Source organism: Emys orbicularis, chromosome 19 (assembly GCF_028017835.1).
Source record: "Emys orbicularis isolate rEmyOrb1 chromosome 19, rEmyOrb1.hap1, whole genome shotgun sequence".
NCBI classification, from domain to species: domain Eukaryota; kingdom Metazoa; phylum Chordata; order Testudines; family Emydidae; genus Emys; species Emys orbicularis.
Genome location: NC_088701.1, coordinates 16,563,303 through 16,576,459, shown reverse-complemented (window position 1 = coordinate 16,576,459; position 13,157 = coordinate 16,563,303). Strand labels below are relative to the sequence as shown.

Here is a 13,157-nt window from a genome sequence, read left to right as displayed (position 1 = left end):
AGACGGCTTCTTCCAGCCTAATAGCAAGTGAATGCATCCTTCTAGCAAAAGGCAACACAGCATACTGAGCTCACCATGCATTAGCATGTACAAAAATATGATTTCCCAAGTGCATTAGAGACCTTAACATCCTGTCCTACCTTCCTGCACTTTATAAGATGATAGGGAAACCGACAGGCCCTGATTTGATGAGATTTATCATATGGACATTGTATTAACTTCTCTGGATCCAAAGCATCAACTGGAAGAGAAGGAATAAAAAGATCTAAGAACATCAACAACACAATTAACAAGTGTGGAAACATACTAGGTACTGGACGTTTCCTCTAATGGGGTTAAGCCATCAACTTTTAATAGCCTAGACAAAAATGTAAAATTGCTAAGTTGGCACTCATCGTGTACACCCAACCAAATTCACTTTGGTCTTTTGGTGAGTGGAATATTAAATTAAAAATGAGGAAAGTGCAGTCAGTAGTGCAGAGTGGCCAGTATATATCAACGAGTAACTTATGCAGAAGAGTGAGCTGGAAATAAACACATTACTATAAAAACCCTTGAAGCTACCAAATTAGCTAGTGGTATAGTAGTGACATGCTAAGGGTCAGCAGAAGCACGGCATTCTGAAGTAAATCCTTTTGCATTTACCTTCATGCTCAAAGGCAATCTCTGCTGGAGTAAGAAAAATCAAACATGTCTGGAGTTAAGGCTGCAATTTGCACTACAGTGCACTTGGCCCTGTAAAGTGCAGAGGTTGGCAGGTGCTTAGGGTGACCAGATCACGGACAGGAAATATTGGGACGGGGGGGGGAGAGGGAGCAAAAAAAAAAAAAAAGTAAAAGAAAAAAAAGCCGTTTTGCAGGTGCCGGGGTAATTAGCAGGCCCTGGCCGCGCTGCGACCCCGCCCCCCCTCAGGGCCCCGGCACGTCCCACCGCCCCGCGGGGAAGGAGCCGCTGGAGCTAGAGGCGCGGGGCTCCGGACCCTGGCAGCGGCGGGGGAGAGCGGCTCAGGGCCGCGCGAGTGGGCACGTAAAGTTTATTGGCTTGGGGGGGGACCCCGGCCAGCTCCTCGCCCCTGTAGGGGGGTAGCAGCCCCGCCCCGCGCCAGCACGTGTCGCCGGCCGCCGCAGGCCAGGTAAGGAACCGAGTCCCTCCCTCCCCCCCGCTCCTCAGCTGAGCGGCATTCCTCCTCCCTCCCTCCCAGGCTTGCAGCTGGAATGCCGGCACAAGCCTGGAGGGAGCAGGTGGTGGTCGGCTTCCGGTTCCTGGAGCTGGTGAGTACGGGCACCGGGCTGGCGGGGGGGCTGGCAAGGGGGCTGCTCCCCCAGGAGGGCGACAGGGGGGGGGGGCTCAGCTGAGGAGCCAGGACGAGGGGGGAGGGGTGGACGCTACCCCCCTACAGGGGCGAGGAGCCGGCCGGGGTCCACCCCGAGCCGATAAACTTTACACGGCCACTCGTGCGGCCCCGAGCCGCTCTCCCCTGCCGGGGTCCGGAGCCCCCCCGTCGCCCTCCTGGGGGAGCGGCCCCCCTGCCCGCCCCGTGCCCCTACTCACCGGCTCCAGGAAGTGGAAGCCGGCCACCACCCGCTCCCTCCAGGCTTGCCTCCATTACAGCAACAAGTCTGGGAGGGAGGAGGAATGTCACGTGGTTGGGGAAGAGGCGGGGCCAGGGCGGGGATTTGGGGAGGGAGCCAATGGGGGATGGAGGGGGTGGAGTCGGGGGTGGGGGGGCGAGAGCCCTCCAGTGAGGGCAAAATTGCTTGTTTGTCCAGTGGGACAAACAAGCAAATATCGGGACAGTCCCCATAAAATCGGGCCGTCTGGTCACCCTACAGGTGTTTAAGAGCCCCACACCCACTGAACATAGTGAGGGCCTAAGTCACAGGCACTTTTTGAAAATGTTCCCTCCTAATCCACACTACGACTCAGAGAGAGGCACGAGTCACCTTAATCACTTAAAAGTTACATAGAGGGGATAAGGTAGGTGAGGACCAACTTCCGATAGCGAGTGACACAAGCTTTCAAGCATACACAGACCTCTTCTTCAGGATTCAGTCTGTGTTCGTGCAGCAGCTTTCTTGCCATCACAAATGTGTCTCCCCTCACACCTCCCAAGCTATTGACCCACATTTGTATCAGTCTACAGAGGGCATGCACACAAAGGAACAAGGCACAGCAGACTGTGGGGTATTTTCTAGGGAGCTGGAAGTAAGGGGGACGGGCCAGATTGATTACATAAATCAGTGATTTTCAACCTTTTTGATACCAGGGACCAGCTTGCAGCCTTTCTAAGCAGGGAGATCAGAGGGACAGGCCATTGACAAAGACTTACACAGGTAATTGGGACAAATGACTACTTGTGACAAAGTGGGAATTGTCAACGTTTGTATGAATACTGTGTGCGCCTCAGTTTTCCCTATGTGTTGCACAAGTATCTAGGCGGTGGGATAAGGGTGTGAGAGCTTTGCAGATACCCCAAGAGGGAAGGTACAAGTGCCATCTAGCTACCTGGGCCCAGACAATGGTTGGACATTCTGTATCCTGGCAACTGATGGCTAGGGCCCATCCTCTGCAAGAGCCAGTCGGAGGAATTAGAGAACAAAGAGGTAGAGGCCAGGTGACCTGTTTGCCTGGGCAACAGCATACAGGATGGAGGAGGGGCAACTGGGTGTGACAGAGTGAGCTGCTGGAAGCTGGTCAGTCTCCTGGTTTGGGACTCAGGGGGAGAGCCCAGGGCTCTGGGTCTCCTCAAGATGGACTTTGCTTTAACTTCCTGCTTTTTGTGCTAACAAGATTCTGCTCTATGCTGTGTTTCAGATGACTAATAAACCCTTCTGTTTGACACCGCTGGCTGAGAGTCGCTCCTGACTGGCGAAGTCGGGGGTGCATGGCCCCTTTGGGGTGTGTGTAAGGTTTCCCCAGGTGTTCTAGTCAGGTGGACTCGCAGGGAGCTTACGGCGTGAAACAGGGATGCTGAATGCTCAGAGATCAGACCCAGGAGGAGCTGAAGCCCAGGAGGCTTGTCCTAGTGAGTGTGCGCCCCGAGGGGTAGTCACACTACAAGAGGGTCTTGTCTGAGGGCTAGTCTACATTACTGCGCTGCTGTAGTGAGTCTGGTGAAAACGCACTACGCTAACCGGAGAGCGCTCTCCCGTCAGCATAATTACTCCACCTCAGCAAGAGGCGGAAGCTACGACAGCAGGAGAGTGTCCCCCACTGACTCAGCACTGGTGTGGACAGCTCAGGTGGTGCGCTGCTCAGGGGGGTGGCTTTTTCACATCCGTGACCGACAAATGACATTAACTGAAGTGGTAGTGTAGACAAGCCCTGAACTTCATTCAATGGTTCCAGAGCACCAAGCCAGTGCACCCATGAATTACTGGGGGGGAAGGGGGGGGGAGGAGTCCCCAATGCATCAAACCAGCGCCATATGCCAGGCTAGGCCTCTGAAGAGGGCAGCTCCCTTACCTGACCATGGTACTAACTAGGGCAGTATATTAATCACAATTAACTCATGCGTTAATAAATATTTTTGGATGTTTTCTACATTTTCAAATATATTGATTTCAATTACAACAGAATACAAAAGGTACAGTGCTCACTACTGTTTTTATTACAAATATTTGCACCGTAAAAATGATAAATAGTATTTTTCAATTCACCTCATACAAATAGTGTAGTGCAATCTCTTTATTGTGAAAGTGCAACTTACAAATTTAGATTTGTGTTACATGACTGCACTCAAAAACAAAACAATGTAAAACTTTAGAGCCCACAAGTCCCCTCAGTCCTACTTCTTGTTCAACCAATCGCTAAGAGAAACAAGTTTGTTTACATTTATGGGAGATACTGCTGCCCGCTTCTTATTTACAATGTCACCTGAAAGTCAGAACAGGAGTTCGTATGGCACATTTGTAGCCAGCATCGCAAGGTATTTACATGCCAGATATGCTAAACATTCATATGCCCCTTCACGCTTCAGCCACCATTCCAGAGGTCATGCTTCCATGCTGATGACATGTTAAAAAAATAATGTGTTAAACAATTTGAGACTGAACTCCTTGGGGGAGAATTGTATGTCTCCTTCTCTGTTTTACCCACATTTTGTCATATATTTCATGTTATAGCAGTCTAGGATGATGACCCAACACACATTCATTTTAAGAACACTTTTTAATTACAGATTTGACAAAATGCAAAGAAGGTACAAATGTGAGATTTCTAAAGATAGCTACAGCACTCGACCCAAGGTTTAAGAATCTGAAGTGCCTTCCAAAAATCTGAGAGGGATGAGGTGTGGAGCATGCTTTCAGAAGTCTTAAAAGAACAATACTCCAATGTGTAAACTACAGAACCCGAACCACCAAAAAAGAAAATCAACCTTCTGCTGGTGGCATCTGACTTAGATTATGAAAGTGAACATGCGTTGGGCCACACTGCTTTGGATCGTTATTGAGCCGAACTTGTCATCAGCATGGACACGTCCTCTGGAATGGTGATTGAAGCATGAAGGGACATATGAATCTTTAGTGCATCTGGCATGTAAATACCTTGCGACGCTGGCTACAATAGTGCCATGTGAACGCCTGTTCTCACTTTCAGGTGACATTGTAAACAAGAAGTGGGCAGCATTTTCTCCTGCAAATGTAAACAAACTTGTTTATCTTAGCAATTGACTCAACAAGAAGTAAGACTGACTGTACTTGTAGGCTCTAAAGTTTTACATTGTTTTGTTTTAGAATGCAATTTTTTTTGTACATAATTCTACATTTGTAAGTTCAACTTTCATGATAAAGGGATTGCACTATATTATTTCTATTACATGAATTGAAAAATACTATTTCTTTTGGTTTTTTTACAGTGTAAACATTTTGTAATAAAAAATAAATATAAGTGAGCACTGTACACTGTGTATTCTGTGTTGTAATTGAAATAAATATATTTGAAAATGTAGAAAACATCCACAAATATTTAAATAAATGGTATTCTATTATAGTTTAATCGTGCGATTAAACTGTTTAATCGTTTGACAGCCTAGTACTAACAGGATATTAACCATGTTGCGTCTGTAGCCAAACACATTTTGGAGCCAGCCACTGGTAATAAAGTCAATTATGAATTGTGGCATGGAGAGGGCCTTAATAAGAACAGTCACTTTACTGGAATGATCCCCAGGAATCTGATTTAGGCCCTGTCTGCACCAGACGTGACTGTAGTTTTGTAACCAGTTTGTACCACACACAGCAAATCTGATCTGCTAGTTGGATCGTCCATTTCTCCAGACCGCAGACATGCTGCAGCTGGGGGACGTGATGTAGGCCACTAGGTCAATGTGGAAACCCACAAACCATGACCACACAGTGGAGGACTGCAAAATGACAACTTCCTAGAGGCCTTCATGGCTGAACATTACTGATAAGAACACTGTGGTTGGCCAGATTGCATACGCTAAATAAATAAAATGAACCACACACAGCTGAGTTACGCCCCCACTCCAGCCTTCCTGGCTCACAAAGGTTGGGGCATGGTGTTGCGTGTTGCACCTAATATGCTGCCTAGAAGCATTTGTCTCAGTACACCCAGTCACCCACCCAGCAACTACATATTACCCAAGCAGTCTCACACCCACTTTGCAAAACCTAGGTATGGTTTCTTGCTGTGATATTGATCCACATCATCCTTTATTGTCTCTAAAGTTTGTGTGGTTTTGAACTGCAAGAAGACCACTGCACCTGATTTTGGGTCCCAGAATGAAAGAATTTGTGAACCTCTGCTCTAATACACAGACGCATATATCCACCAAACTTAATGCCTAGAGTGGAAAGTTACTTCCCTACAAGCCACTCCCTCCTTTAACCAAGTTTAAGATACTTTAATACTTTCAAAGATCTAAGCTGTCTCTCACTGTATCTTTGCAGGAACCATGAATAGGATCATAGAATTGTAGGACTGGAAGGGACCCCCAGAGGTCATCTAGTCCAGGCCCCTGCATGAATGTTACAAGCCAGCAAAGAAACACTTACCATAGTTGTCTTCTAAATCCGTTTTACTGACGCTGAAAGAACACTGACTGAAGTTTCGCTGGAGGACCCTTTGAGCCAGTCTCTGAGTGTTACTCCCCTCCTCAAAATATCTACTCTATAGACCAAAAATGAGGAGATTGACAGATTTCTAAGGCCAGAAGAGACAGTTATGATAATCTAGGAGTAGTTTTCAACCTGTGATCCGCAGACTCCTAGGGGTCCACAGACTATGTCTAGGATTTCCAAAGGGGTCCTGCACCTCCATTTGAAATTTTTTAAGAGTCCGCAAATGAAAAAAAGTTGAAAACTACTGATCTAGGCTGACTTTCTGTATAACACAAGGCATAGGACTGCCCTGAATTAATTCCCGTTTGACCTAGAGCAGATTCTTTAGAAAGGTTTCAAAGTAAAGACATCCAATCTTGATTTCAAAAATTTGATGGAGAATCTACCACAACGGTTGGTAATTTTTCCGATGGTTAATTACCCTCACTGTTAAAAATAAACCTTATTTCCATTCTGAATTTTTCTAGCTTCAACTTCCAGGCACTGGAAATAACTTGAAAGTTATTTCAATTTATCCATCACAACTACTAAGGGTCAAAGATCAACTGCACGACAGCAGCCAGTAGACTTTACATCTATGCTATGTACGCATAGGATACAAGCATACTCTTGGTGGCCCACGTATAACATAGGGTACCGGGAACCTCATATTCTTCTGCTCCACAGAGAATGGATTTTAGCATCTTGGAGGAAACCTAAGATTTTTGTCTGAAACATCCTCTTTGCCCAATACATTTAAGAGGGTTAAAAGAACCAGATCCCAAGAAAAATTAAGCCATGTATTTTGGGAGCTCAGCTATCTTTTCTTATACACACTTTAGTGCTCCATCCCTGAGCCCCTCCACCTGCCTGACAGGTCAATACTTTTACACCTACCTTGTGGCTCATGATCTGTATGAAGAACTTTGTTGCTAATGCTTTGGTTAAAAAAAAAAAATTGGCAAAGAGTTAGATTCTCTCCAGTCTTCACAGCAATTCATACAATTTGAATGCATCAGTCATCTAAAAAATCCTTCCCCACAAGATTATAAATCTAAATAAGACAGAATTTAAAGGACTGCAGATTTGGTTGCCCACCAGAAAATATGGTTGTGGCTTAAAAAAAAAAAGCCAAAATGAGATGCCTAATAAAATTGGTGCACACAGGTCAAGTGTGTCAGCTGCGGATCCCTCTCTCAAGGGTGAACTGCAGATCTGACCAGCACCAATAATTTCGGAGGTGCCTTTGACAAACTGGCACGGTCTGACCTAGGACACCCCAGCGAGGGCACTGGTATGTCCTTCTCCACCTGCCCCCAGCGCACTACGGGGGGCATGTCACAGCCAAAGGACACTGAAGGGGGCACAGACCATAGCCTGGGGCCCGGGGCAGCGCAGTGCGAGGCTGAGCCGTGGGCAGCCAGTGACCTGGGCACTCACACCGCAAGCCGGGGTGCTGGGCAACACGATCCCACCGGCCCCCGGCAGGGCGCAGGCTCGCAGCGCCCCGCACAGCCAGGACCAGGCAGGGGCTCGGCAGCCGGTGTCAGCCCCGGAGCCAGCAGCAGCAGGGCCCTAGCCCAGCCCCGCCCACGGGGGGGACAAGCGGGGCGGTCCCCCAACCACCGGCATCTAACGAGAGAGACGAGCTCCCCCAACGACCTGGCCCGCGTCTCCCCCGACCCAGCCGGGGGCACCTGAGGAAGTGGGGGGGGGAAGCTACGCCCCGCGGCCTGGGCCCGGCCGTGCTGAGGGGAACCAGGCGCGAGCCGTTACCCAGCAGACTTTGCGCCGAAGCAGCGCGTGGCCTTACTGCGAAGGCGGCTCCTTGAGCTCCGGAGCAGCCACTGCGAAACTCCTCCCTCTGCCGGCGCGAGACCACAACGAGGCTCTAACCCCCACACCCCCTTTCGGGCACCATAACGAGGCTGCTCAAGTCACCCCTCCCAGCTGAAGGGGTGGGGCTAGCCGGGCAGCGCAGGGAGGGGCGGGCTGTGAGGGAGGTGCCGGGTCACTCTGCGCTGGGGTTAGTAGCGCCCACTGGGTTTGGGTTTGGAATGGAGCAGGGCGTGTTGGGAGGGCCGGGTGCAGGGTGGGAGTGTGGCTAAGGGGTCACGGTGCATGCTGGGACAGCAGTGGCAGCAGGGGATGCAATACAGCCTGGATGGGAGAGCAGTGCATGATGGGACTGCACCCTGAATTGGGGCAGTGCATGCTGGGAACATGGCTAAGAGGTGGAGCAGTGTATGCTGGGACAGCAGCTGAGGGGGAGGAACAGTGCATGCTGGGAACATGGCTAAGAGGTGGAGCAGTGTATGCTGGGACAGCAGCTGAGGGGGGAGCAGTGTATGCTGGGAACATGGCTAAGAGGTGGAGCAGTGTATGGTGGGACAGCAGCTGAGGGGGGAGCAGTGCATTCTCGGAGTGCAGTTTGAGGGCCAGGGAGCTGTGTATGCTTAGGGTTGCCAATTTTCTAATCACACAAAACCACACACCCTAGCCCTGCCCCTTCCCTGAGACCCCGCCCCCCCCACTCAGTACATTCCCCCTCCCTTGGTGGCTCGCTCTTCCCCACCCTCACTCACTTTCACTGAGCTGCGGCAGGGGGTTGGGGTGCAGGAGGGGGTGAGAGCTCTAACTGGGGGTGCAGGCTCCAGGGTGGAGCCAGAAATGACGGGTTTAGGGTGTGGGAGGGGGCTCCAGGCTGGGGCAGGGAGTTGGGGTGCAGGAGGGAGTGAGGGTTCTGGCTGGGGTGGGGCTAGGGATGAGGGGTTTGGGGTGTAGGAGGGGGCTCCAGGCTGGGGAGTGGGGCCGAGGGATTCAGCATGTGGGAGGGGGCTGCATCTTGAGGCAAGGGGTTGGGGTGCAGAGGGTGTGAGGGCTCCAGATGGCGGTGCAGGCTCTGGGGTGGGGCCAGGGATGAGGGGTTTGGGGGGCAGGAGGGGGCTCTGGGTTTGTGGGTGGTGCTCAGGGCTGGGGCAGGGGGTTGGGGCTTGGGGCTTGGGGCACAGGCTTACATCAGGCGGCTCCCAGTCAGTGGCGCAGCGGGGCTAAGGCAGGCTGCCTGCCTGTCCTGGCTCTGCGCTGCACCTGGGAAGTGGCCAGCAGCATGTCCAGCTCTTAGGCGGGGGGCCAGGACTCCCTGTGCGCTGCTCTCACATGCAGGCACTGCCCCACCAGCTCCCATTGGCCGTAGTTCCCGACCAATTGGAGTGTGGAGCTGGTGCTCGGGGTGGGGTCAGCGCACGGAGCCCCGTGGCCCCCCTGCCTAGGAGCCGGACCTGCTGGTCACTTCTGGGGCACAGCGCAGTGCCAGGACATGTAGGGACTAGCCTGCTTTAGACTTGCAGCACTGCCGACTGGACTTTTAACAGCCCGGTTGGCGGTGCTGACTGTAACTGCCAGGGTCCCTTTTCGACCGGGTGTTCCGTCTGGCAACCCTATGTATGCTGGGAGTGTGGTCAAGTAGGGAGGGGCGTATGCTCATGAGCTATGGGCTGCCCTGCTTAGACTAAGCTGCCCGGCACATGCTGGGGCCTCTGGAAGAGGTCACTTCAGTACCATGACGTGCTTTTGCTCTGAAACATGACTGTCTAAAAATGGCATCTCCTTAGCTGGCCTGCTGTGTGTGTGTGTTGGAATCAGAGCTGTGACTGTAGTGACAAAAATGAGAAGGGGGAGGATTTGTTGCATTTTGCTCCTCTTAACTCTGCAGAGCCAGCCCAGGTACAGGAGGGAGAGCTTGGGTCTATTCTGCATCATCATTGTTATTATTTATTTGTCTTAGCACAGTGCCCAGGAGCCCTAGTCATGGACAAGGATCTGTTGTGCTAGGCACTGTATAGTGATTAAACAAATGCAACATTAACAGAATGAATATCATATTGCCTCTATATAAATCCATAGTACATCCGTATCTTGCATACTGTGTGCAGATGGATTCGCCCCATCTCAAAAACGATATATTGGAAATGAAAAAGGTACAAAAAAGGGCAACAAAAATGATTAGGGGTATGGAATGACTTCCATATAAGGAGAGATTAATAAGACTGGGACTTTTCAGCTTGGAAAAGAGACGACTAAGGGGGGATATGATAGAGGTCTATAAAATCATGACTGATGTGGAGAAAGTAAATAAGGAAGTGTTATTTAATCCTTCTCATAACCCAAGAACTAGGGGTCACCAAATGAAATTAATAGGCAGCAGCTTTAAAACAAACAAAAGGAAGTATTTCTTCACACAATGCACAGTCAACCTGTGGAATTCCTTGCCAGAGGATGTTGTGAAGGCCAAGACTATAACACGGTTTAAAAAAGAACTAGATAAATTCATGAATGGCTATTAGTCAGGATGAGCAGGGATGCAAAACCATGCTCTGTAGTGTCCCTAGCCTCTGTTTGCCAGAAGCTGGGAATGAGCGACAGGGGATGGATCATTTGATGATTACCTGTTCTGTTCAGTCCCTCTGAAGCACCGGGTATTGGCCCCTGTCAGAAGACAGGATACTGGACTAGATGGACCATTGGTCTGACCCAGTATGGCCGTTTTTATGTTCTGATTGCTCATAATCTTAATCCGTTACTACTGTGCCAACTAAGTGCATGTGTCATTTAAATTGACCCACAGAACAGTTATTACAGGCAATGATGCATGAGGACAAAAGCCCAGCTTAACTCTTTGATCCTGGCATTAGTTTGCAGGGTGAGTAGAAGAAAACCTCTGCTTGCTTGCAAGGTGAGCATATTTACTATGGCATCTCAGAGAGATGATGGACATGGGCCCCCTTGATGGAATTTAGACAGTCTCTCTTTTCAGAGTCAAAAGCACTTTGAAGACAATAGTTCCTGCAGTTTGGTTCATTTGATGCAAATTAGTTGCTTTCCGCTGGCTCTGCTCATGTCTCCTGTAGCTTTGTTTAAAGTTGCCGTGGAAAATGTAAAGTTCCCAAACTGCTGTCTGCTGGCTTATTACAACCCCTTCCATGCAGGCTGTGCATGGAGCATCTTCCCCATGTCTCCATCAGACGCATCTAAACACTGACGTTCCATCTTCAGTCTGTAAGCTGCGATAATCGCAGTGAAATTGTTCATACTGAGCTTCGCTGACCCATAAATGTTATTTGTTCCGATCCCGAACAGATTGGAATTTCTGTAGAAGGAGATATAGGGCCTCCTAAACAAACCCACCAATGTCAGGCTTCATTACATTCAGTAATGGCTGTCTCAAAGCGGCGGTGCCGGTGCCTGACAAATCTGCTCCGTTGTGCACTCGGCAAACAAGCCCGATGAGTGTTCAACAGCCCAGAAACGAGTGACGTTAGCTTTGACTTTCAGTAGAGGTTAAAATATTGGACCTGATTCTGATCACACTTGTACTGGCATGATCAAGTTTAGCACCTTTGAAATCAGTTGAGTTAGATGCAGTGTCTCGTTTTCATTGAGTTCCCCACTTAATTTTTAACATAAGAACAGCCATACTGGGTCAGACCAAAGGTCCACTTAGCCCAGTATCCTGTCTTCTGACAGTGGCCAATGCCAGGTGCCCCAGCAGGAATAAATAGAACAGGTAATCACCAAGTGATCCAGCCCCTGTCAAAACGCTTAGGACCTAGAACTGCCAACTTCCCAGATTGGAAGCTCTGTGGGGCAGGGGCCATCTTTTTGTTCTGTGTTTGTACAGCGCCTAGCACTATGGGCTCCTGCTCCAAGACTAGAGCTCCTAGGCACTACAGCGATACAATCAATCATATTAGTATTTGAGTGTATTGCAGGTGTGCCCAGGAGTGTTAGGCATGAATCAGGACCCCACTGTTCTAGCCGCTGAACAAAGCCAGAACAGAAAGACAGTCCCTGCCCCCAAAAGCTTCCAATCGAAGGACAAGACAACAGATGGATGCTGACAGTGGAGGACAAGGAAACAATGAAACAAATCTTGGTAGAGCTTTAAAAAAAATTGCCAGTTTAAACCAGCTAATCCTGCATTTGTTTTGCAATTGCCAGCCTAACACAAGTGAAATTGGTTATCCTGGTTGGTTTCTGACCTTGATTTGAGCTTCCAAAGGCATCACACCTCAAGAGCTAGACAAATGCTATGAACAAAGAACTGGCCTTGACATAAAGAGATTTGCTCTCTGCTGTTCTGCATTTAGACTCTGATACACATTGCAATTCGATAAAACCTAAAGCTGGAGAAAAGAAACCTGACAGTTTTGGGTCAAAATAAAATTACAGGGGCCCGCTGCTCTACGCATGGTAATCTTCCTCTTTTTGCATCACTGGGTTTCAAAATATTCAATCTCACTCCATGACACCTGCTGCTCCAGTAATTTAAAAATGCAAATGATAAACAAGTGCTAAGACCTTCAAGAAGAATCGTGTTTAAATATGGAACTAGGACGCTGTTCAAATTTAATTCATCATCAAGACATTTCTTTCTGCCACATGCTGGGAGTGTTTGTCCAGTGATTACAGCACAGTGCCGGGCAGCTCAGCATGACTACTGTCTCATGAGGTCTTTGTGTTAAAAACACACCTGGCCTCGCTGTATGTCTACCCTTCTGTAAAATGGGATACTCAGTCTCCTGTACCACTCGGGGAGAATGGTAGGCCATTCACTAGAGTCTGAAGAATTTTCAGATCCTTGGAGGAAAGGTATGAAACAAAGGCAAAGAGAACACTGAGGTGGGACATGATAAGTCTTCAAATATGTAAAAGGTTGTTAAAGAGGATGGTGATCAATGGCTCTCCATGTCCACCAAGGGCAAGACAAGATGTAATGAGCTTAGCTTGCAGTAGGGGAAACTGAGGTTGGAAAAACTCTGACCATAAAGCTAGTTAAGCACTGAAACAGGTTACCTAGGGAAATGGTCATTGGAGGATTTTAAAAACAGGTTAGACAATCACCTGTCAGGGATGATTTAGGTTAATCCTGCCTCTGCATGGGGGAAGGACTAGATGACCTCTTGAGGTCCCTTCCAGCCCTACATTTCTAGGATTAGATTTGTCAAGCTGTCTGGAGTGGCTCACAAGCGGGGTAATAACTTTCTCTTACCAAGAGAAGTTGGTCCAATAAAAGATCTTACCTCACCCACC

The 13,157-nt window shown here is 49.0% G+C and overlaps 1 protein-coding gene across 7 annotated transcripts in view; it reads right to left on the bottom strand.

Annotated features, from left to right (window-relative positions):
• The window catches only part of LOC135891695 (gametocyte-specific factor 1-like), a 43,397-nt gene extending 41,764 nt beyond the window's left edge, over positions 1–1,633 (bottom strand). For 4 of the 7 annotated variants that reach the window (XM_065419319.1, XM_065419320.1, XM_065419323.1 and 1 more), the window contains exons 1-2: positions 1,552–1,633; positions 141–241 (exon numbers count right to left, since the gene is read on the bottom strand). In XM_065419319.1, the coding sequence (XP_065275391.1) occupies positions 141–241; positions 1,552–1,606 (156 nt within the window). In that variant the 5' untranslated portion in view covers positions 1,607–1,633. Of the gene's footprint in view, positions 1–140; positions 242–645; positions 818–1,551 lie in introns of those variants that run through there. The other 3 variants (XM_065419324.1, XM_065419325.1, XM_065419322.1) reach the window with 2 other exon arrangements.
• Positions 1,634–13,157: the final 11,524 nt, after the last annotated feature.